Source organism: Pipra filicauda, unplaced genomic scaffold, assembly GCF_003945595.2.
Source record: "Pipra filicauda isolate LSUMZ 115617 unplaced genomic scaffold, ASM394559v2 scaffold15_size4787011_pilon, whole genome shotgun sequence".
Lineage (NCBI taxonomy): Eukaryota > Metazoa > Chordata > Aves > Passeriformes > Pipridae > Pipra > Pipra filicauda.
This window is the reverse complement of record NW_024104096.1, coordinates 1,391,770-1,418,421: the sequence shown is the minus strand read 5'-3', so window position 1 is coordinate 1,418,421 and position 26,652 is coordinate 1,391,770. Positions and strand designations below refer to the sequence as shown.

The 26,652-nt window shown below is 36.8% G+C and overlaps 1 protein-coding gene across 9 annotated transcripts in view; it reads right to left on the bottom strand.

Moving 5' to 3' along the window:
- The window catches only part of CPEB3 (cytoplasmic polyadenylation element binding protein 3), an 86,788-nt gene that overhangs the window by 5,820 nt on the left and 54,316 nt on the right, over window positions 1–26,652 (bottom strand). For all 9 annotated transcript variants that reach the window (XM_027710931.2, XM_027710927.2, XM_027710928.2 and 6 more), the window contains 5 exons: window positions 24,988–25,155; window positions 23,095–23,184; window positions 7,053–7,171; window positions 5,641–5,755; window positions 2,760–2,941 (listed from right to left, as the gene is read on the bottom strand). In XM_027710931.2, the coding sequence (XP_027566732.1) occupies window positions 2,760–2,941; window positions 5,641–5,755; window positions 7,053–7,171; window positions 23,095–23,184; window positions 24,988–25,155 (674 nt within the window). The remainder of the gene's footprint in view (window positions 1–2,759; window positions 2,942–5,640; window positions 5,756–7,052; window positions 7,172–23,094; window positions 23,185–24,987; window positions 25,156–26,652) is intronic.

Genomic DNA, 26,652 nt, shown 5'->3' with positions numbered 1-26,652 from the left:
AACCCAAGAGGTTGGTATTTGAATTTTCATACGAACCACTTTATCTGTCAGAAAATCTCAAGAAAGAAGGGTGTGCTTTTGTAACTTTTTCTTGGAAAAGTGAGGTGTGGGAAAGTACTAAGATGGAAGTACAGTAAAAATAGCATCTGAGAGGATTTTCCCACCGTCTAAGAAAACTCCAGGAATGTGAATACAGTTGTTACGGGGACAGGCCACAGAGAAGCATTTGGGAAGAAAAATTATAAAGAACAAAATTGTATTTCTAAACTTCAGAGGGTTTTTTCTCCAGAGAAGATTTTTTCCTTTTGTTTTTTTTTTTTGTGAATTGCAAGATGCAGGACCAGACTGATAAGAGAATCAAATTGAACCAAATTAAAGGTACTTGTATTAAATGCTCTTAATTCTGTAGGCAAAAATCACTATCTAAAGATTTTTAGCTCTTGCAGTGCAACAACATTTCACAGTAATTCCAACTAGGGCCTTGCCATCAATTACAAACAGGCTGGAGAGCCGATGACTTTTGTCCTACACTCAGTTGTAAACATCTTGGGGTTGGAATGCTTTTTGTTTTTAAAGCACTTGTGCCAAACACAGCAGGGCTGATGAATGACTAGACACTTGCAATAATGCTATTACAGGAGTTGACAACATGTAAGTTCTTCCCTGTGTGTCTGTTCCTATGAATCAAGTCATGCCTACACATTTATATTGAGTGCTCGTTCATTCCAGGGAAATCATTAGTTCATGCATGTATAATTCTTACAGCTCTATGATGCTATTTATAAAGTAGTTGAAGTACAGCCAACTGCATTAGAAGACACAGAAAAATTTAAATACACATTTATTATAAATAATTTTGTTGTAACTGCACAAGTGCTAGTCTGGCACAATTTGTATACTGCAAGGAAAACCTGACTCTAGTAATGACACTTAAATACATACAAAGTTAAAGAAACACAGAAAAAGATGTTAAGCTGAATGACAAGAAGCATTCCCCACAGAAGCTTTATGCTGTATTTTACTTCAGCTTAAACTGATCACACTTCAACAAATGTTATTCATTTGAAGTAAAGCTCATATAGTGAATGATATTTCTTGCCTATTTAACAGGTAGGGCTGCCAATCTGTTTTTTTTAATTATACCATGCTACCAGTATTGCATGGAACAAGTCTGAATAAGTGCCATTTTGCATATCAGATGTCATATCACTAAAATTAGAAGCATCCTGTAAAATAAAACAGCACTGTCTCAAATGAAATTGGAAGAAAGCAGGTCCAATGTCCAACACAGCTCTAGATCCCCACCTACTCACATTTCCCAAGCATGAATTGTGAAGGCCTGAAATAGAGTCTCTCGCTCTCTCATGCCTTTTCTTGCTTTGGTTACTAGTGAAATGATTTTAGGAATGTATGCTGTACAGTCCAGGGATTTCAATCTATTAGATTTAAAAAACTAAGATTTAAGGACTTATTACGAGACTTCATACTTCTTCAAACTCACAGATAAACCTATTCAAAACAGGTAAGAGATAATTAAATAAACTTACATTATCAATCAACCAAGTGAAAAAGGAAGTGACTGATAAAAAAACTACTAGCTAGCATCTTTTGTGGCTCTACCCTAAAGCTTAGAAAGAAACCCCTTGTAAGCATGGCTGGTATATAAATCTCAAAGTGTTCAACATGTGATTGAGACTCTTCCCAATCTAAGATTTTTCAGAATTCAATGGACAAGAAATCTTTAGGAATAGCCTTGTCTTAGTTAATGCAATATGGTGTACAGCACCACAGAAAAATTATTTGAGGACTTATAACTCCATGACCTCCTTGAATCTGACAAAAAGCTTAATTCAGATTTTTAAAGAGATGTATTTCAAACGTTGCAGCCGTGTGGATTCATATGCATAGTGCACATAACAGACACACCCAATACCTGTTAAACTAACTTCTGAAGAAACAATTTATATCAGATTACGGAGAAAACAAGTCATCCCTCCTGGAAAATACTTTGCAGCAGTGCATGCTGTATGTTCTCCTGAATAATTCTAAATTGCTGGGCCCTCAAAAACATGTATGTGTAATCAAGAGGTGAAGACAGAAGGTCTAAAGGAAAAAAAAAATCTTGGAAATTAAGTAATGTTTTCTTCTAATGTATTTAACTCAGATTTAAGTGAACTTCACTCTATACTTGAAAAGCCCTTCAGAAACCAGGATTTCATATTGACTGAACAAAACCAAGTAATTTCCCCCCCTTCTGCCTATCAAGCATCTATTGGCATATGGTTGTACTCAAATAATGTTCAAGACTTTCGAGGTCAGCATCACCTATTTTACTTACAATAAACCTCTGCTTTAGGGACATCAAGTCTAGACATACACTACTGACAGAAAATGGTGCCTCATAACAGCAAAAGTGTCAGAAGCTATATAAGTAATCACCAAAATAAAAGCCATTGATGCAGAATGAGCAAACATCTAAAGGAAGAGAAAGAAGCTGGGAAATGCTGTGGAATTTGACCTACAGGATTCAAAACAAAACCAAGAGCAAATGCACTTACAACTTTTTCAACTTTTAGTGCTAAACATGTCTGAAATATTTTTTTGACTCTGCTTTAGATGCTTAAATAAGCTCTTAAAAATTGACATATGTCATCTGAAGAACAGAATTTACAGTGTTCTCCAACAGAATGTTAATAATAATGATTTTAATTTCTGTACAGTTTTGTAACAACCAATCTGTTCCACGCTATTTTACTTACCCGTTTATCAATGTCATTATGTTGGAGCTGGACAAAGCGAGCACTGATAGCAGCAATATAGCTCTGCTGGTTGGAGAAAGCCACTCTGCCAGCACCTTTTGGATACTTCAACTCTGGGTCTGTATCAATGCCAGCATAGCAGACACCTCCATATAAACGGTCCATAATCATTGCCAATTCAACTGCAAGAAGTCAATTGTTAAATATAATAGATTTAACATAAGTAATAGTGTTGCATTTGGATTGTTGCATTTAAAAAAGCACTATTTGCCTTAGCATACTTGTCCTCCAAAGTCTAAAACTGCAAACTGAAATGCTGGTTTTAACAGACTGAATCAACTCTACATGAATTATAGTAAAACATAAGGCAAAAAATAGAATCTGTAAAAAGAAACTTGGTGTGACTGAAGTGTGAAAAATATGCAGAGTTACACTGTTAAATCAGGTATCGGATCAACTAGAATTTACAATACTATAAATTAAAACTCTGGTATTAGGCATCAGGTAGCTCCAGCCAGGCTTCTTAATGCTAGTTTGCATGTAAGATCACTTAGAGATATTTCTATATTTAGAATCTGATATTTTGCCCCAAGTACTAAGGTTCAAAAGACATTAAAGAGGTGTTTTACATTTGAAAAAAAAAGTGTGAAACATCAGATGTTACTACAGGTAAAGCAAGCCTACATTTTCGATGCAACTTAAATTAGTATTTTGGTGGAACATTATCTTGCTCATGGATCTTTTAAAATGGTTTGTTGCTTTTTCTGATACTAAGAATAACTGTAAAGAAGTCAGAAATATCATTCATAAAATAAGACAGGTTGAGTGCATGGCTGAGGAAGCATACAGAAGGAAAGTTAAGGGAAAGAACTGAAGGAAGAGAAAGAGAGGCTGAAGAAAGCAGAGAAAGGCATGTGAACTGTGCAAGGACGTATGGTCACTGAGCCAAGTCCTCTGTCATTAAAAGCTCACAGGCAAAGAAATTTGTCAGATGGACAACACAAAATACCGGGACCTGTACAGGCCCTGCCAAGTCAGCCATCTTCTAGTGCTAATGTGTGAAAACACTTTCTATAGTGAGTTACAATTCAGCTATGCAAAATAAAATGAAAAAAACCCACCCTAAATATTTAAATCCTTGTAGTTCTCACAAAATTCTGACTAGTAAATTATACATAGAATAGAGACAATTTTAAATTGAGTAGGTATCTGTGTTTGTATAAATTTGTGTGTGACTCATTCTACCAAACCAGGTAATACTCTTGCTCCAAACAGTAAGGAAAAGCTATCAGCATAATGTAGTCACTAGTAGATTCTTCTGCTTTCTAATGATTTGGAATCATCATGTGGGTAGTGATCTCAGAAAATGACAGTACAGAATAAACATCAGGAACACTTAAAGACATTTACAACAGTAGTTCCGCTAAGTTACTCTTGCCAATGGACAAAGAATACACAGGATTCCAGGGCAAGGAGACCATGCAGTGCTCAGATATCTTAGGAAAAACTTCTGTACCAGATCTTTAAAGCTGCAAACAAGAAAAACTGGAAACTGTTTGGCTGCTTTGGAGAAGTTAACTATTTAAAGGCATTAGTTTTCAAATGTAATGCATTTCAAATGTGATCTATGACAGGCCAAATGACATATAGTTTTATAAAGGCTATCATTAGAAATGAGGTAATGTTTAATTGTTACTATTTACATAATTACCATCTTACAACTCTGCCTTATTTTAAGATGCAGAGGGAAGTGAAAGCTGCCAAGAAACCTGGACTAGGAGAAATCTTACTGTCTGCAGTGGCTGGGGGACCTTGTGTACAGCTTCCCTAAAGATTTAGGATTAGGCAAAAGGTAAAGTGAGGAGCTTAAATTCTAGAGGGCTGGAAAGCGGCTGCCAAAGGAAAGTGAGGGCTACAAGGAAACCTGATTCAGAAGTCTTTCTTCCAGACAGTGACCAAGAGGTCTTGTCTACTACAGTCCTGGAAAATGAGGATTAGGATTGAGCGGGTGAAAAAGAGAAACCATGCAGCTGCCTTGGAGTGAGCATGGAGAGGGACTACTAAACAGAAGTGAGGGCTGCCAAAAGATCTAGCCAGGAGAGATGTCTTGACTTGTTTCATGACTTTGTCATTGGCTCACCAGAAACGTAAGGGTTAGGAAGAAAGAAACGAGTGTCGAGCTACAGTTGGGAGTGGTGCTGAAAGGGGCCTTCAAAACAAAATGGGGGCTGCCAGGAGATCTGAGCTGGGATAAATCTTTCCTCTGGCCAAAGGCTAAGGAGTCTTGTCTATGGCTCTGCAAATAAAAGTGAAGAAAAAGAGTTAAGGGTGAAGAAAAAGAAACGGAGGGAAAAAACTACATTAGGAAAGAGTCTGGAAAATGGTCTTCAGTGTGGGGCCACCAAGAGACCTGGTTGGGAGAAATTTTTTTCAGGACAATAGCTGAGAGGCCTTGTCCATAGCTCCATGAAAAAATTAGGGTAAGGGTTGAATAAATGGGAAAGAGTTGACGTTGGAATTGGTTTGGAAAGAGTCTGGGAGAAGTCTGTCTTCTAGTCAAAGGAAAGGGGAAATTGTCTGCATCTCAGCAAACAAACGCAGCGTTAGGATTAAGATGGTCTACATTACAAAAAAATCAGACTAGTTCTAGGTATTATGCAAAGATGGGGAAAACTGTTTCTACTGGCAATCCTCATTAGTAACCTACTTAAAAGGTAAAAAATGTTCACAGTTTGTATTCTGCAGACAGGAAGAGACCCCTTGGCTTACAAACCAAGCTGTGATCTGTGGAAAAGACATGGTATATCTTCTGTTCTTTTACACATTTTTTCTACTTAATCTGGACCCCCCTCCTACATGCCTACATTTTCCTTCTACTCACCAGCTCGGAGGGGCCGTGGAACTCCTCCAACAAAGATTGTTTTTCTTGGATCCAAAGGCTGAGACCCATCCATCACAAAGTCACTGTCACTTAGGTTCCAAGGTCGAATTTGCACCTGTATTAAGGACTGTTTTTAGTCGAGGAACTTGGCCACTTAATTAAGAAACTGCCAAATCCTTCTATAATTAAAACCAAAATTTTAATTTGATGAAGACAGTAAATCGGTGGCATGAGCACCAAAACAATGTGAGAACATTGCTTATATAAGTGTCCAAAAGAAGGTGGACAATTCATTTACCACCTCTAGAGGCCAGGCTTGAGTTAAATTTCACCATTGCAAACTCCTACCCTCATTAATCCCCTGCCCCTAATCGCCATTATAGTAAGAAATCTGTGAAAGGTCTTTCAGAACATTTTACCATCTATCTACAATTACGGTTGCAGTTTGGACTTCTGGCTTTCCTGAAATCGCATCCAGTGATCTACAAATTCTAAAGCACTGATAGGAGTGGAGATAAAATTAATTTCAGCGCTTGGATACAAAAGGAGTTTGTATAATGTGTGAATGCCTACTTATACTGAGCAACAAGCAACACAGTTGATAAGAAATCTTCAGACTGTACAGAAAAAAAAACTGCTCAGAAGTTATTTAGATAGAGTCGTTCATCAATCCATTTTTTTTGATTCTAGAAATCACACAAGCCCACTCACTGTGCTGTAATCTTGGGTTGTTCATTCATCTGTGCAAGATTTTCAATATTGATTTTAAAAGGCAGCATGTTTTTTATCTTATCTTACTTGTCTGTAGTTTTCATCTAATCTATATACATCCACAGGCAAAAAAAAAGACTAACATTAAAGAATGTTGGAGATGTGAACAATAAAAACAGGTCTTCTATTCTGCTATAGCTGTCTGCAGTACTTGATTTTACCCTGCAGTTTCTATAAGGTAAATGAGGCCTAAGTTACAAATTGATTAGCTATTGCATGCATAAAAAAATAATAATTAAGAAACCCAATGAAGTACAGAGGATATTTGATGCTTTCTGGATTTTAATTTGGCAGGGTTAAGCTTCTTCCCTTCACCGCAAAAGGCTTTTTTTCCTCTCAAATAACATAGCCAAAAAATTACAATTCCATTGTTTTACAGCTAACATTCTAAAAGGATGCATTCTCCTTTTAGATACTAGAGTACCAAACATAAAAATTAAATGAACATGGTATTTATCAGAAAAAAAGTAAATGTTGAAGCTGTGTTATGCTGATACAGAAAGTCAATTCAACGTAACAGCAAGGGCAGAAACAGGAAGTGACAAGTAATCAACTGTATTTTTTTATTTATTTATTAACTGAAAAGAGTAACAGCAAACGTGCTAGCAACCAGCATAAGGGTCATGGCATAAGCTACTTACTGGTTTATCCTTGATTGTGGGACTTGACACACATAGGTAAAGTTTCCCATCTTCTTCCAGACAGGCATCTATCAGAGCTTGTACAGAGCTTTCTTCCTGGAACAGCAGAAAGGCGTAACCTTGGAAAGGGCAAGGGAACAAGAAAGAAAAATAACAGATTCATTTATAAAGCAGGTTTTTTTTAATAAACAAACCCAAGAAGTGGATAAGATCTACAAATTACAAATAAGTTGTTAAGGTTGTTAGTTTGTTTTCATAAATTAAATTCACCGAATATATCATACCCTCATGCAGTACTGATTTCAGAACGGAGACTAGTGTTTGCTGCATGTGAGGATGTTTATTTGATTAATTAATGATTTTGAGCAGTGAGAATATAGGCTGGTGAATAAGGGTTTCTTACTATCCAACAACTGTATTGGAGCTATTTCTCAGTGGTATCTGCTGGTATCAGTGATTATTATCTTACAATGGAGGCACAAAATTTCTGCTTACTATATACAATTAATAAATTCTAGAAGAAAGGGTTAATTCCAGAAGAAAATGGTCAGGTAAACAGAAAACCAGACTTTTATGCTTACATACTTAACTATGAAAAAATGCTCCCCTAGAAACAATAAACTCGAGAGAAAAAGAACGTGTTGTGGTTTTTAATGAGTAAAGACCCCTTGTTGTTATTTATACTTAAATAAAGCAGTTAAAAAGAAAGAAGTCCAATAAAATTGTTCATGTGATTCAGAATTTTAAGACTTTAAATGAGCCAGTAAAATTAAGTGTGTGTAGCACTCTGCTCTTCTGAATGCAGCTGCCAAGAAAACTCTGAATTTTACTTCACGTTGTTAAATTTGAATGAAGATTTGACTCAAGCAGCCTATGCTTCTGATACCTCAGAAGTAACAACTAATACAGCACCCTGTGCCCTGAGCAAAGGCAGGTAAGGACTGGCTGCTGACTGGAACAGAGCTGCCTGGTTGAGAGGATTTCCTACGGAGCGTGCAGTGCTCCTTCGCTCCACCATCAGTATAACGCAGTTTTCTCACTCCCTGTGAACGTGCTGGCTGTGATTGTTATAATCTGCCACTTGTGTGTCTCACAGAATACCTCTTTCAAAAAATCCTCAGCAACCAGAGGCAGCTGGAGCTTAAGCAGGGACTGCTAGACTTCCTCTGCCTAAGATTCTTGACACAAACTGAGCACATACACGATGACACATCATATGTAAGTATCAAACAAAGCCATACAGAGTCTATTTGCCATTAATATAGTACTGACTTACCCTAATTTTTTATGAGTATTGAGTGAAAACTGTTTGACATGCCCTTTTTAGATAAATACTACACAACTCTGATTTATAAAAAAATTCAATACAGACACTGAAAAAGTGTTTTCTTCTGTCAAGTTATCTACCAAACTACCTCTTACCCTACTGTCCCTACTCCTGTGTGACTTCTCAAAGAATATTAAATTCTATGCAGCTGTTTGCTTTTAGAGGCCAAAAAAAGTTTTCATTAACATCATTATAGCCCAGAACACATCTAGAAACACTGACTTGCCCAAGAAAACAACACGGTTTGATCATCACTCTTGCTAGCAAACAAGGAGCTTGCATAGCTAGAGCTGGAGTAGATTAAAGATACCAGTTCCAACAAAAAGTGAAATAATTCTTCAGTAAAAACATCTGTTTCCTTTACAGCAGAAATATTTCTCTTAAAACAGTCCCTTAAAGATATAAACATGCTTCAACATTCCAGTTTTAGATTTTACAAAATTAATTAGAGTATGAAAATAATCCCTTTGCAATCACTATCACTTTTGGCTTCATTTTATTTCCATCCATGCACTCATTATATCTACCTCCATTCCATCCCTTCTGATTACATGTAATAATTACAGCTTCATACAAAATTAACTTCATACAAATTAAAGTATCTTTAATTTAGCAGTTCTTTCAGTCTTATAAAATGTCCCAGTCAAAAACGTAGATACTTGGAAAAGACTACACGGCAATTACGACTCCAAAGCCAAATGATCACAATTTAAGCCTCAGCCCAATCCTTGCCCTCTATTTTAGATAAATGCCTCATGAGACAAATTCACAGAAGATGCAGTGTAGATCATTCCAGTACTATGAAAAAACTAAGTAAGAATACATGTACATTTATACATACTTTAAAAGAACGGTTTACAACACATTTAAATAGATGCAAACATTTAAGATTTATCTGCTGGCCACACCATAAATTTTGAACTCTAAAAGAGAGAATTTTGTCCATTTTGGACTTTTATAATCTTAAACCAGTAAAATATTGGAGATTTCTCTAGCATAAAGTCAAAATGAAAACTGGAAAGTGTTTCTTATGACTTAATTATTTAGCAAAAATCTGGGCAACAGACTGGAGTGTAATCTTTACAATCTCAGGAAGCTTGTTCAGGGTTTTCTGGGTCATAGTAAGAGGTCACATCTGTGGTAGCTGGAGTTGACTGCCACTTGGGGGTACTGTAAATGGTATGATCATAATTTCCCAAAACAGTTAAAATTAACCAAATTAACCAAACAGATACTCCTAATTTCTCTAGACCTCTGTGACTAAAACCTTCCCCTGCATGCTATGGGGTCCATGTGGGTCCGTTTAAGACACTGGTAAGCAGTTCATTCTGTTAATCTAGAAAAGCAAGCAGGCTGGATTAGCATGACAGGATGTCCAGCATTACTTCAAAACCTGGTGACAGCACATCTATTCCGATTATTCAAGGACTTCTGGTACTGAATATTAACAAAGATTACACCAAAATGAAAACTAAATAAAGAACAGAACTTCTGATAATATTAGGATCATGTGGAGGTTGATATGGTCAAGAAAGATACCTGCTGAAGTTAAAGGTATTTTTTCTCATTTTCCAGAAGCACATAGGGATGTAAAAACCTTACATTCAGAAAGGTGCAGGTCCTTCTCATGAGCAGTTCTAGGTGTTGCTGTTACTGAAGAATCACTCTCTTCCTCACAATACCACTGTTTAGAGCTGCACTCTAAAGCAGGAGATGCACTTTGAACTCAGATTCCAGTATAAAAAAATTTTGGAAAATACCCATGCCAAAACTGACATTGCACAAAGAATTATCTCACACTATGTGCAGTTTAATAATCAAATAACTTTGTTTGTACAGGAGCAAAGCACCATTTTTAATAACTTCAGCCAAAATTTAAATTAAAACCAGCATGCCAATCTGTAAATTAACAGTAACTAATTTTCTTTTTTCTGTATTTAAATCTTAAGTTTGGCTATAAATTTATAAAACTCTAAGAGTATTTCTTCCTGAAGAGATTCTCAAAACTGTTTACTTCAGGCATTATATCCTGTCCTATAGTTTCTATTTCTATTCCTATTTCTGCTACACACAGTGAGACCTTACCCTAATCCCCTCAAAGCTGTACTGCATGGCCAGCTGACTTCTAAAATTCAGAATAGTCAGTTATAAGGGTATCTATATTTAAAAAAAAATTAATGTTTAAAGACAGTAGGTGAGGTAGATTTAATAAGATGATCAACCTACAAACCAAAAATGTATTAATCCAAATAATTAGAATTATTTTGCAGCTGCTGAAAGTTGCTTCAGATTCCCCAGTCTTGTGTCCTTCAGCACATTCTCCCATCTGTACTTCACGTATAATATCATACCACTTAATGCTCACGTTTTTTCCCAAGAAGTAAGAGATTTGAGGAATCTCAAAATTTTAATACTCTACAGCAGAATTGTGGTAGCACACTGTGGTGGTACCTTGCAGGCAAACTTCAGCAGTGCTCCTTTCTTACCTTGCCAGACATTCTAAAGGTTTGAGGGCTCAAGGGACTTATCCTGACTCAGATTCCACAAAGTAAAACAGGCAAGATATTTGAGGCCTCAGAAAATAGCAAGCTACCTGACAACAGCTGAATATTCTATATACACAGATAAATAGCTTCTTGGAAGAGCAGAAACAATCCAGCTCTTCCTCTCTTGATGGTACAATACATCACTGTAGTGCTGACAATAAACATTGCACCTTGCAATTCTCTGGGAAAAGGCAACAACGTATTTTGATATTAAAACAGTCACTATAACTTTTCAAAGGGTACAGCAGAGGGAGGATGAGAAGAAAATTAATTTCCCTATGTTCTGAAGCAGCTCCTCAACCTTGAGCTCCAGGATTCATTATTTTATGGAAAGAAGTACAAGAACTAAGCTCCTTTGTACATGTCACATTCTGACATCCAAACAGTGACACAATTTTCATATGAAAGGATAATTTAGTCCAGTTGGTCTAATTTCACTTAACCTTGCTGAGAACAAACTGGAAAACCTGGCATATGCGCTGTGTCCCACAAGCCTGAAACCAGGTTGTCACTTGAAATGCAAAATACATTTGGAACAAAACAAAATTGTTATAGTCTGGCAAATGCGTTTTTGCCAGCCTAGTTAGCCTGGAAAAATCCTTATTTCAATTAATATCAACACAGACATATCTTCTCTAATGATGGGAGCCTTTCTGTATTACTGAAAGTACAATTTGTAATAAGGCCTCAGCGACCTCTTCAAAAGAACTAGATGGAAAGCTTACTAAGGTGTTTTTCCTGCCTTTCTTATAATAGCAGATTATTGATATTCATACTATTGATATTCACACTTTTATGTTAAAAACTGGCGTGTTGGTACAAATTACAGGCAGCTAGCAGTGCATCACACACGTGTACTGCCCATTCCTCCTCAACATAATCAAAAAGAACTATTTTATCAGGGCAGAATGTGCATTATGTGTATCAGGCATATGAGAGAAAACAAACTTATGGGCTTCACAGACACCATTCAATTTAGCAAGCCATAGCTGGTAGAGTTTATCAGAAAAGACTATTCTCTTGTCTAAAGCAAAATATTTCTCAGATTATCCAACTTCATGCCTGTCATGGCTCACCAAGAAAAGACTGACTGCACTTCAGTGCATTCATGAAGAAAAGATGTTAAAAATAACAATAAAAAAAGGCTTTTTTATAATCTTCTAAACCTGGTAACACCTTCTCTGTACAACTCCACTGTTAGGCATAGTTTGGTGGTTGCATTTTGTAACCCATACGAGATGGTAGGAAAGACGTTTGGTACACCAGAATTTTTATACTCCTTTCAGTTTAAGTGATTAATTATTAATGCTATGAGAGTGAAGGTTGTCTGATCAGTCTCTACTTATTTAGGAACAAAGGACTATTTCAGAAAGGTACTAACGGAGTAACTGCGCAGATCTCTCACTTAATAAAGTCCAAAGTTGATTCTTCAATCAAGAGTGAAGAATTCAAAACTCTGAAATAGTTCCATTTCATTATAATAACTGAAAGGTACCATTTTATGCTCAACTTGTGAACTAAAAGTAATTTCAAAGTTCTTTAAGTTCTTGCATTTGACAACACCAATATATAAATTGCTGTTCAAATACATCAACCATGAGCCGTATCTTCCAGGACAAAGCCAGTATTTTGGCAGGCAAATGTTATATAGCCAACAGGGAAGGATTAACCTATTTCTGGCTCTTAGATTCCAGGCTCTTTTCAAATAAAGTAAAAAACTGAAATGAAGAATTATATATCAGGTCAAAGAGTATTTGAATATTGATGTCAGACGTGTGTGTATCATCTACTGATTTTATTTGTAACTGACCTCAAACCCATAATTCCCAAAACTCAGCCCACTTACAAAATCAGATATAGAAATCATACTCTAAGGGTCATGTGTTTTCAGCTTTCTAACTCTGAAGTTGGGTATTCTTAGTCCTTAGAATGAAGAGAACTTTCTCTTTTCTTTACATGCAGCACAGCATGTCAGAACAGTTTTTGGGTAGTCACATGTGTTGATTTCATGTGCAAAAGGACCAGTTATGCTTGAAAAAAATTAAACTACCTTTGAAGCACATTTTCTTTCACTCATTTAGACAGTGTCTTTTCTGATGTTTTTATAAGCTTCAAGATTACAACAGAATCTACCATCAACCTAAGATTTCTTACGAAAGTATTTCAATATATATATATCTACCTCATAATGCTATAAATAAGATGGAGTTAAAATGGCAAAGAAAATTAATGTTCTAGTCTCGTGTCTTTGAGTTTATTTTTAGATGGTTGAGATGGATGCCTCAAGAAAGTAGATTTAAACAGACTTAATTTTTTATGAAATATAAATTTTACTTTCTCATTTTATTTTTTTTTACTATAGCCCTTAAACAGTTTGGAATTGAATTGTGGCTGTATTTACTAGAACTTAAGAGAATAAAGTTGTTTTAAAAGCCTGCAGCAAAGGAACATTTAGAAACAGTGTGAACCAAATTTCTAAATCAGTTAATGTGATGAGAAGGGTCATTGCTCAAAGTCACTTTAGTAATCTTATTAGAAGATGCTTTGAACATGAATAAAACACATTTCTAAATCCAAAGATGAAACGACTATTAAAAATGAAACTCATTTTTGAAAAATAAAAATCCGAGGTGTTGGCAAAACTGCAGACTTTCCTTTAAACATTGCAGTGACATGACTGCATTTTCAAAAAACTTCAAAGGCTTTAAATACTTAAGAAACCTCAAAATAGAAAGGGCTGTAATCTCACTTAGCTACTGCAGAAGAGTGAAATTATGTATTAGTCAGGGCTGCAAAGATTAATTTCTTTTAGTCAGTCTAATTTTAAATGGCAGTGTTTGACCCTGTCAGCTGATTCCTTTCTCTAAAAAGCAAAAGGTGTATAAGAAACACGAACAGTTTAGCATCTTACAGCGAGTCTCCTATGTCTTCATGTTTACATTTTTATGTGTTTTTCATGAGTACCAGGCTAAGTCTGAGGGGTCTCATATGTAAGAAATTCCCCACATGCCACATTAAAGACAGGTATTGGGGTAGGGTTTGTTTGTTTTTAATTAAAGGTATGTACTCCATATACTCAGTTACACTGAAAAATAATTGAATCCTGAATCTAAATAGGAAAGAAGCATATATGTCAAATGGAAGACAGGATACATAACAAGAAAAATCAGCAAGCAAGCAGATCATATGGAAGAGTTGAATGAAAACTGAGGTTCTGTATCAGTAGCTTCTGTAAAATAAATTGCATGTCTTCATAATTCCAGTTTTACCATTACATAGCCCACATCATGAGATCACCAAAAGAACTGAAACTAACATTTAACCCTTACTACTGATGATCTGACCATAACAGAAATGACAGAGAAAATAGAAACCTTCCATTTTGTCATAAATATTACAGAGTTTTTCCCCCGCACCTTCAATTTAAGAGGAAGAAAAAACCCAGTCCAGCCACAGAACCCCTGTTTGCTGGACACGCATTATTTCTGGAAAGTGGGAGAGATGCCCCAATGTTTCCTCTGCACTTCAGTGCTCGACAGAAAGGACAACATTTCAACAGTGCTGTAGTAAATACATACAGCTAAAGATTTATAACATCCTTTCAGTTCCAAAACACGTCAAGAAACAAAAGGGATTTTCTAGCCATCATTACTTCCCTTTCACCACTTATGGGTAAAAAAAAGCCCCAAAACAGCAGTATACACACACCATCCCAGTTTGTAGTAAAAATACTCCCACCCACCTGTACTGAAAAAGAAAAGACTAAATAAATTACTTGGTTGAGGTTTTTTTAACTAAAAGAATATTCTACAGGCATACATAAGCCTCTCTTTATCTGGCATTTTACTTTTAAATGAGTGTAAAACATTGCAACAGCAAATTTATAGGGTTGTCTCCTCTTTCAAAGGTCACAGCCATTTTCAAACATCAGACTTCAGACTGCAACATGATCTACAGCAGCTATAAATCAGAATTAAAGGGTATAAAAACATAAAAGAAAGGCTATAACATACAATTTGGTTACTGTAGTTATAAGAATAGTCACATGAATTAATCACATGACAAAGATTAAATTTTTGATCAGGTAAAATCTATCTTTGTGAAGTTTACTGAGTCAGCAGAATGAAAAAAACCCAAGCATTTACATTTGTAAATATAAAAACCCCAACTAAATTCAGAATTGAGGTTTTTTAATTTTGATTTTCAAGGGCAATACGCAATGGTGACTGCTCATGGTCATCATCTGGAGGGGGTCAGGTCTGCTGCTGCTGCTTTTACTCTGAACAGATGGCTGAAGAGAGATCACTTTCCAAGTCTGAACAAAACCTGTTACTCTTCCTTGTAAATAAACCAATTTTCAATTCTACTCCAAGCAACATTAACATCAAAAAGTTCTAGAGAAATATAAACAGTCTGCTTGATTTCAGCTTCTATTTCAACCACAGTATTAGCATGAAGTAAAATAAATTTTCAGAGGAAGAAAGCTCAGGTCCAAAAATCCAGGCTGCATTTTAGCTGAACTCAGTTATTTTAAATTAAATTTGATATTGGGTTTTATAATAAAAATGGTTTTCACTTTAAATTATATGTTTCTCTTAAAATTTATTTTTAAAGAAAAGAGAAAGCAGCACTTAGTAGAGCTGTGATACACAAAATACTTGGCACTGTTGTCAAGAGCTTCATTCAAAGCAAAGTGCTTCAGCCAAAAAGACATCCCACATCATTTACACAGAACAAGCCAGTAACATATTTTCTGATTTTATTTGTATTATTCTAACTGTCCTGTGAACTGTAAGACATTTCTCAAGGCAGAATGCAGAGCTTCAGTACTAGGCTTTGGCTTTCCTTCTTTTAATCAAGTAATAAGCTGTGGTGCTCTTAATAACTGGTCTGAATTTTCACTCACATGTGGATTGTTTTCAGGTTCTGGTTTGTTCAAGTTTCTTGTCTTTGACAACTATATGGAAAAGATAGAGCTTGAAAAGCCTTCCTTAATAACACAAGGATTCTTTCCAAAATTGGATTACTTATAATAGAACAACAAATTCCTCTCAAAACAAAAAAGAAATCAAAACCATTTCTCGTGAGTAAGAGTATGCATTTCCCTGGGAGATAAGAACGGTACCTTAAAAAAAAATAAATTACTGGACTTACCAAATCCTCTAAAACATTATGTCTTTCACTGTACTAAATGAAACCACACAGCCTCCATTGGTATACAACAGATTACTGGTTATAACATCTCAGTATAATGAGTAATCATATACATCGTAGGTCCCAAAACTAGGTAGAATTTGCATGGTATCAAGTAGACAAAATCTGCCCATCACAGCACTGAGACAGCTGAGCAAGACACCAGTTCTGAGCTGCTCCAAGCTCTTGAAATCAAAGACAGGCAGATACTCTGCCTTGGGCAGAGGCACCCACAGCATATCCAGCACCTGATATAATATTCCCATTGCCAGTCCTAACCTCTGATTTGAGAGAACATAAGTATAATTTGGGATATTATCTTTGATAAATTTATGAGGTATGTATTCTGATGATCTTGCACTAATTTTAGATTACTGTGTCATTATTTTAGGGGTAGAATTGCACGCACCATTGAAGGAATCCTAGGAACTGAATACATAATATTATAAATATAATGCCTGCAGAGATTTACAAAGAGAGCATAAGCTTCTAAAGCATTAAATTATTACAACTGATCAGGCGGGCTGGAGTAGCTTATTTTTTGGATGACCATCAGAAACAGTGAATACGCTGCAGTCCTAGTACAGAATCTCTCTCTTCACCATCACCCCCAACAACCTCTTGAACATATTTCAGTGATTTGAAAGAATAATTTAGTGCTTCATAAATTATTAGCAAAACAAGACATATCACAAGCTACTAGCAAAGCACAAAATATTAAGTAGTCAATACCACTAAAGGACTGCTTTTCTCCTGGAGCCCATAATATTTACAGATCAGTCCATGTATTTCCATTTGCAAAACAAAAGGCAACATTTAATAAAAATATCATTGGGGGTGGCTGTGGGTGTGCAACCCACAGTAAAATCTACTTAGCTTTAGAAGTGGTTAATGAGAATAAGACAAACATTTAACTACTTCCATTTGACAAAAGTGGTCTGGCTACTTCTGTAGATAAGCAACGAAAAGCTTTTTCTGTACTTAGATACGTTCGAATTATTGAAAAAGGGTCAATAAATGCTTGCTAAAAACTGTGGTTTCTTCAGGGATAAAAAAAAATTTCTATAGCAACCTAGCAATTCTGAAAGTAAACAGCGTTCGTTTAAAGCAACATAAAAGCTGGGAGACAATAATCCTGCAACATTACTTTAGAATCAGGTTTTTTCTGCCTTGGCCTGGATGGCTCAAAACTAGTTTTGTATTTTGTCTCATCAGATTCTTCTTTACCTCTAGAAAAAGAAATTGCAAATGGCATCATTTTAGAGACAGAAATTCTCTTATATGAAGCAAGCTCCTTGAATACTCCAGTAACTGGCACAGCAGTCTCAAAAGACAGACATTTAACAATCATTATTATCAGTATACCACCAACAAACCTCAAACACTTAGAACAAAACAGGAAACAAAGTGAAGAGCTTTACTAAGGGAGGCTTAAACAAAAGTCAACAAAAACCTCAAAGAAAATTCTCTGCAAAACCAATCTTAAGTCACACAGCTACAGAAGAGCAGATTATTATGTACCACATTTTGTTACCACACGTTTTGTGAACTGCACTGATTTGGGATTATGCTGTTCTGCTGTGGGAAGATACAGGGTTACATATTACACAAAATACATACCTGGCCACAGATGTCAATGAGTAAACAACTGACACTGCATGTGTGTGTTTTGGAACATATGCAAACAAAATCTAAAAAACATCACAGAATCACATTTACTACGTAACAGTAAATACACGAGTGGATAAGGATAAGGATAAGGAATGTCAGTTTCCATCCTGACAAATATTATGATCTCGGACTTCAGGTTTTAAAATACAAAAATTGTCTTGGCATCTCGCTCTGGATTGTGGTGGTATCAAATTTGATCAGTTAAGCCAAAGTACTTTGTTTCAGCAGAATAGATTGCTGTATTCGGACAAACCAGATACCAGATACTGTCTTGTAAATACAACTGATGAAACTAGAAATACGACTCCCTACTTTCTCCTTGTAACCGTTCATTCTTGTTCCTCTGGCAGAAACTACCATTGCCATTGCAGTAGCAATGGAATTAACCATGAAAATGGTCCGTATCCATGAAATCAAGATCAAAAGACAAAAGACTACAACAACAGTGTTCCCATCTAAACAGTACCTTAGAGATAATCAGACAGGCTCACACTGTCTGTTCTCAACAGTTGTTTTAAATTAAAGCATGAGAATCACTTCATGTTACTTTGTGCAACTTGGTTTACACTATTTTCTTTTTCATTACATCTTGCTCACCCTTAGTGTCCCATATGGAGCACTAGGGACAAATGTGCTTAATTTTATCAGATGACAGAATAACAAACTGAAGAACAGGGAAAACATAAAAGGATCAGACTACTGCACCACACATCTAAATCAACTGTAAAGTCAAAGCATTCCTCTGATTCCAAACCCATCCTACCTCCTAGCTCTGCCATGCTTTATTTTCTCACTCTAATTCTCATCTTTATCCAAACATTAGTCTTTCTAAATGGAAAAAAACAGAGGAAAACTTTTGCAGTAATGAGTTTTTAAAGAGTTGTTCTAAAGCTAGCAATCGGTTAAAAAAAAACCCTGAAAGAGTGTTTTTGAAACAGTTGGCACCATCTGTTTAATAAAAAAAGGAAAAAAAATTACTGCAGTTAGCATAAGCATTGCTTAACTCAGCAGACCAGCAAGTAAGTGAAAACCCCACCAATTTCTATTTAAATAAAACATGAATTATCTGGATTTTGCCAGAGATAAATAGACTGTGACATGGTAATGTGCAACTACTTCTGATAGTATTCTTTGATGCATATTTCTTTATTTCTCAACGTCTCATAGGTACTCAAAAAATACTTAGCCACAAACCACATTTAATTCCCAAACTCTGTGGTGAGAGCCAAGTAAACACATTACAAACTGGGCATCTGCTTACCCAAGACCAACACGTGGCATTTATAATTTTGCCAGTTCCGTTACTAACGTACCCAAACAAATGCCAAAGGAAGTAATCCAAAGACTTCTCAGGCAACGGGAATGAATTGGCCTTATTCAGAGGCAAAGCGTTAAAAATCACCTCATGTATGACACAAACATAAAAACATGGTGCTAAGCTTTACAATGCATAGGCGGGGTAAAAAGAAATGTTAAGGCAACAATACAGATGCTCAGAATTAGAAACAGGAACCTGTTACACACATTGTCAGCTGTTACCAGCTTCTCTGGTCCAGGAGCACAAGTGGACTTTTTTGTCTCCCAGTGACAAAAGCTGGGTGCCACCAGTCCCTCTTCTCTCAGCAACCTAAATATTGAACTCACTGGCAATCAATGCATCCTGTAAGGTGTGCTTGATCCATCAAATTATTTTGGCTTTGCTATTAAAATGACCAAAATTCAAATGTTGACAAAGCCACACTGCTCTCCCAAACACATGCTCTGTGATGCCAGGCAAGATTCAGTAAGCGTAACAAAAACGTAGAACATCTGGGAAAACAGGAAATCCTGGATAATATAGATAGCACCGATGTGCTGGAGAAATATGCTGCAGACACACCTGTGTTGATCTGCCATCCCCCAAGGTCCAAAATGCCACTGTTGACACTGCACTGAAATAAGCCTTCAGAAACTCACCGTGCTGCGGATCCAGGTCAGCACCTTTCACACACAAACATTTACGTCCATCAGGACCAGCACTAAATCTGAGGTAGTGTGCCTAAGCAGACCTGTGGTGACACCATCCTGCCCAGCATGCCAAATCTAGGAAAACCACCTTTGTTCAAGCTCAATGCTGCAGGAATGTTTCTGGACTCCAGCTAGTCCTGATGATAGCTTACATGCCACTGCACCTAAGCTAATCAACCATACCAACTAATAAATTAGCTAATAAGGCTTGCTGGAACTGACTACACATCTATGGCCTGACTTGCTCACTAAACTAACCAGATAAAGCCCTCAGGGGAGCTGGTGGGTGGTGGTGGAGGTCACTAGACTGTAAGCAACATTTTAATCTTTTAGATTTCATGCTTGATCAGATTAGCCATGGCTAATGGTCCCTGCAGCCTTTTCTTCCAAGCCCTAAGAATATCAGAGTGCTCCTAATACAGAGTGACTACAGAGAATTCATACGTTGCATCAACACAGTAAACATTCCAAAATTCAATAAACTAAACCAATAAGTAGATACTGGAAGTTTGTACTGATTCACTGAAGACTGCAGAGGATGTTACATCACCTGGATGTAACTATGAAGACAGAAAACCATGATGTGAAACAGTTCCAGCATAAAACTTCACTGACTATGCTGACCCATGGCATCAACTTACTGATGTTGTCTGCTTCAAACCTCTAAGTGAATGCTTATCAAAGCAAACAGACAAAAAATACTGAACTTTGCTGTAAGTCCAGACACTGCCCTGCAAACACAGAGTAATGGAAAAGGCTATCCATCAAAAGGAAACTAAAGTCTGTCTGGAGGTGATGGCATATGTTCAGAAAGAGCAGGGCTCAATTTTACTGCCACTGGTGCACATTCAGGTAGGTGGGAGAAGCCTTGAAGGTCAGCCTTTATTAATGTGTGAACAGAGATTAGCCTCTGCATCATCCCAACTGCATTCCAACAATCCATTTTTCCTGTTTTCTTTGGAGATTGCTAGCACACAAAACCCAACTCATTTTCTCCTCTATAATTTCATACATTCTTTTTTTTCGGACATATTTTCCATTTGAAAGACTCATATTCAAAATGTCAGAGAGTTTACAGACTAGCAATGCAACATGGAAGAGAAGACATCTAGAAAAATGAAGGGAGAAAACATCTGAATTCATGAGTACTTGATAGCTGAATAAGTCATGTCACTGATTCTTGTACTAAGCATCATTTCAAACATCTCTTTTCATTTCACTACATTTTTCAAGAGATGTTTGATAATGCATCAAAACAGCTTAAAATAAAATAATAAAATAAAAAAGATATTTAAATTTTAGGTCTAAAGGAACTTCTAATTAAAAACAGCAGTGGAGACATTTTATTGTGGAACTTCAGTCAATGATTTCATAATAACTTTAAAAAATAAGTACTCTTTATAAAAAACAGTTAGTCCAAAAAACTGCGAAAAAATCATAATACACATTCAAACTTTACCTTTTGACTCCTGGTAATAATATTCTGTCTTCTATGCAGATGCTGCCTATATGGGATCACAGTAAATCAAGCACATTTGACCTACCGAGCTTAACACGACTGTAAGTGAATCTCACAGACAGGAATGCAGGACTTATGATGCTGCAGCCCTGATTGATAACTAAGAAGTCAGTTATAAATAAATCTGGAACAGTTGGGATTGACTGTTGTTTAGCACTTTCAGGCAGACGTTCAGGGCAACTGGCAGGGGCTTTGAAAGCTGTTTCCTATATTAGAATCATGACAAAAATAGAAGTGAGGCTGCATTCCCTTGTCTTCTGCTAAAACAGATCTTACTCAAAAACATTTTTACAAGTTTGATGAGGCATAACTAGCCCACAGTCAGATACAGAAAAAAATCAAAATTGGAAGTCCCATGTTGATCTACCATGAGTAGTTGCTTATTGAACTATTAAGAGCAAAAAAAGAAAAAAAGGGGGAAAAAAAGTGCAGCATACTAAGAGATATTAAGGACAAGGAGAAGCTGGTCTTGCTACTTTTTTTTAACTTACAAGTGAAGGTACAATCAGAATTCACCAGTCAAAAAGACCCTAAAGACCTTTAAAAATACCATAAAAGGGGAAAATCATACATTTTACCAACTGTCCTTATGAATACATGGCGGGGGGATTGAGGTTGGGGGTGTTTTGTTGCTGGCTTTGGGGTTATTTGTTTTGTTTTTAAATTCAAGAACAGATGTTGCATAATAACTACTGACAGCAAGGCTGAGTGTTGAGAATGGAACAGGAAAGAGGAAGCATGTATTGGTTTCTGTTCTGTTTTTAAGTGTCCCAAATACTGTTTACAGGGCAACCATTTGCACAGAGCTAACTCGCCTCCAGCAATTAAGCTTTCAAATAAATTAAGCTGGCTTTTATTTGTGTCTTTTTACAGTCAAAATGTATATATCAAAATACCGTAGGATTAGCTAGTTCACTGACTAAACAGCCTATTGTTCTGCCAAAATAATTAGTGGCCTTAATGAGCAATTAACAGCTTTCAGGGTCAGTGAGAACAGAAAATCTTAGCATGTAGATAAGAAATTTTGTGTATAACGTCCTGCTACTGTTTCAGACTACGAGTGAACTCGTAAACTATATGCAAGAAGCATGTGTGATTGAGAGTAGAATGTATACAGTATAATACAAAATCAGAGGAGAGAGTAGGGTACAATAAGAGCAGTTAGATTTAGGCAAGTAACTCTCCCAAACAGGTTTCCCATAAACTGTTCTTTCTCAGCCAAAACAGGTCCGCATTATGTTTTGCTGACAGATATGAGATTGCTCCCCCTGCACACACTCTAAACCACCCTGAACCAAATCAGCTCCATCCTCGAATCCCTGTGCCCGTGGTGCCTGATCCCAGCCTGCTCTCTCCCAGCAGAGCTCGCGGTTCAGTGCCCAGTGAGCCCTGACACAGAGCTTGTGGTTCCGAGCAGGATCACAGCTCCTTGGGTCAGAACACACACAATGACTTCCAGCTTTTACTCCTGTGAGTTCTGCAATATGCAAACTGCAACAGAATCAGCACTAGGAAATTTCTGCAACTTGCCTTCTACCTAGTATAAATTAAGGCATAATTCAAGGACTCAAGGTGTGCTGAAGAAGTACACACAGGGAGCACATTTCAGTAACCAAACTGTGATTCTTTTTCATCATGACAATGGCTGAAAATATGTTTGTTGAAAGACAGCAAATTCATCATAAAGAGTCAAATCTTTGCTTTGTAATGGATTGCTACAATGCAGACATAATTTCCTCTTACCAAAGAGCCTGCATAAATGTATTTAAAACTAATTACCTTTAGGTGGAAAATATGACTTGCTTTCAGCTTTGTGAGGCCAGTCCACCACAAGAGGTCCAAACCTACGAAAGCTGGCAGTGATCTCATCTACAAAAAACAAATGAGGCACCTTAGAATGTGAAGACTGACACGGCAAGGTAAAAAGTCTCACTTAAAACAAAACAAAAACAGACTTCCTGCTTTCTACACTCATTAAGAAGTGAAAACTGTAATAATGTCCACTGAGGATGCCTAAATATTCTTTCATCTCTATGCTATAAATGGCTGCTTAAAAAAGTAATTTCACATTCTACTAATGGAAGTTTGCAGCAGGATTAAATGCAAACATGATCTATCAGAAGTGAATATGCTTCAGCTGTGGTCTATTTCTAATTATAGCCACAAAGCAGGGTCAGATGTAGCCACATGGGACTGACGGAGGAGCTCCATGTCAGCACAGCCGCTCCTCCAGCGTGCCCTAGAAAGCAGGCTGCAGCAGGTCATGCGGCTGTGGGGATCTCACCTTCCTCAGTCCCCTCAGGAAATCTGCCTTGAATTGCCAAGTTATTTCTTTGCTTTTTAAGCATCAGTTTAGAAACAGCATGGAACACACATCACAAACTATCCTAAGTGACAATTTTGATTTAAATGTAAATGCTCCAGAAAGAAGTATTTGAACTCGTTTTTAAATTTATTTTTTTTTCTCCATGCCTTTTAAAATTTACTTTAAAGAAAGAATTAGTTTAAAATTATGTCTAATGTGATGCTAGATAGATCAGAGCAACAAGCACTCTGGAGAAAATGGGTTTTCCAATTTTTGGATTGCTGCTTGAGGTGTATCCAGTCTCTCTGACCCCATGAGTTGCACGCCGGATTTTTCAAGCAACTAAAGACACATATTATATATATACCTGAAGAGCTGAAGGAAAAAGGGTTACTGAAGGAGACCTCTCATGAAAGAGGGTGACAGCTCCCAGGTGGCCGTGTTACTTCCTCACAAGACAGGCAGGGCATATATTTTGATTGAGTGACCCAGCAACGTTCACATCAGTTGTATCTGTTGGCCTGCTTCTTCTTATAGCTGGAGATTCAGATTACCCAGCAGGCCCTGTATCAACAGCCCTGCAACTCACGATGTGACACAGGAACCACATTTGAGCTGTTTGCAAATCGTAGGTTGGCAACTCACAGTATTTCTTTATTAAAACTGTACATGGTTTGGACTTCAGTGTAGTAGATCAGATTCAGATATCCCTCTTTTCATTATAAGGCATCCTCAAATTCCCTGTGTATGCCCACTGAAGCTAGATAGTGGTGGATTCCAGATATAACATGAAAAATACACCAAAAATTGTCATGATTTTATTTTGGGAGTAAGGGTTTGTGGGGGCACACACGAGTAGAGCAGATATTGAGAAAAATCCTAACCACCTCTGCTAAGCTGGTTACTATTTTGTAACCATATTACTGCCCTACATTTTTCATCTGAGCCCTACATATATGCTGGGTATAAGAGCTGATTAATTAAAGCCCAATGTATTTCGGAAAGAACTGTATTAACAAAGTCCTTAAAGTCAACCACACCCAAGAACAGGAAAAGACTATGGGGGAGAGACAGTAACCAGTAAGTTCCCTTTCCTACTTTACAGCTGTGGGAAGACATGCAGATCAGAAGACCTACTACGCAGCCATTTCTCTCTCCACCTCTTCTGATCTACAGCACAAAAGAATGTCACGTAAATTCTCAGGTGTTGCCGTTGATTGTAGTGTGTTTGCTTTAAATAATGTCACAAGCACTAAAAGCAACACATCTGGGAAAATACATCTGTTTTCATCAAAATCTGACCTTTTTTATAGTAATTATACGAAAGCCAATTCCTACATCTCACCAATGTAACTTATTCACAGTACCTTCATCAATGTCAGGAGGAAGACCTCCAACAAACACCTTTCTAGAATAGCGTTCCACTCTTTCACCGTTTTGACAGCGCGTTGGAGAGCTGAGACCCGACGATAAAGACTGATCCCCATGACTGTCGTCTAGGAAGCCATCTTCAAAAGGAAAGAGGGAGGACCGACCTGCAACAGATTTTGTAGCATCTATAGTTAACGTTGTTTCCTGGAGAATTAAATGTTTTAGAAAAAAACGTTAGCTCTTCCTTCTACTGTTTTACTGCAACAGAATTTGCATTAAAGGGCCCAACTAAGTGGTCCAGGTGTCCGAATTATGTTCTATTTTTCCAAGGATGTATCACCCTTACAAAACAATAAACCTAATTTAGCTTTAAACCAAAGCCTTGCAAATGGCTAGCAACAAAACCAACAAACTATCTGATGAGATTGTTGTCATCACTATAGAAAGGACCTTTGCAACATTTACATTTCAAACCAATTCTTAAGAGATTTAAACCTTCCATAACAGATCTTCCAGGAATGATCTCAAAATCAGATCCCTCAAGTCACTGCACACTTTAGAGTGCTTTACAGGGACCTAATAACAAGGGCTGGAGCACTTCCACCTCGAGGGAACAGAGGCCCTCTCAGGCCACACTGAGTAGGGGCACAAACAGCAAAATAAACATGGGAAAACTCTGCATTGTGAATATTAAACACATAGAAGAAACCTGGCTAATAAGAAAAAAATCTTGTTAAATAAACCAAAAAGAACTTGCACTTGAAGAAAAAAGTTGTTAGCTGGAACAGCCTGTCAGACTGTTTGTTACTCAGTGTTAAAATATCCTTTCAGTGATGAATGAGCAAAATCAACATAAATGGCTGCTACTCAGTTTGTTAATGAAAAGTAAAAAATTTATTTGTGATCATCAGATGCATTTACTTTGTTGCTACTACTACAAAGGCATACACACATTATTTTAACAGATTTGTTAACAGAGAAGATAAAAAAGTTCACCTTCATACAAGCAACACTTTGGAAAATGCCAAATTTAGAATTTAATAATTCCCTATACCTGAGATGAAAATTAAGTCCTGCAATATAGAGAGATGGGAACCCCATCTCAACTCTGAAAAGGCTAATTGTCCACTCATTTCATGGAGGATTGTTCCTTGGGATGGAATTACAATTAATGGATACAAACAGTTTATTAGGGAGGTTGATTACAAATATAAATAACAGGGTACATAATTAAATTCAAAGGTAATGGATCACATGAACTTGACTTCCAGCAAGACCTGAGGATTAACACCATCCTGGCAGTAACAGCACAGGGAAGTACAGGAAATAAAAACAGGGGTAAGGAGGAAAATCAAGACAGTGGGACTCTAGTAAAAAAACGTATACACTGAAAATATCAGTAATAGTCTCCAGTACCAAAGGACAGGTTACAAAAAGAAGCAGTAATCCTACATATGGAAAACAAGCAAAAAAAAAACAACAAACAACACAACAAACCAGGAAATATGTTCTGAATGGCACAGAACACCAGCCTGAATTTTTTATGAACACCAGACACTAGAAAAGTCTTGATTAGAAAAAAAATATATTGAATATTAAACATTGACAGAGATCACAGACACAAAAATCCACTGAATCAAAATTCCTACTGTACTTTTACA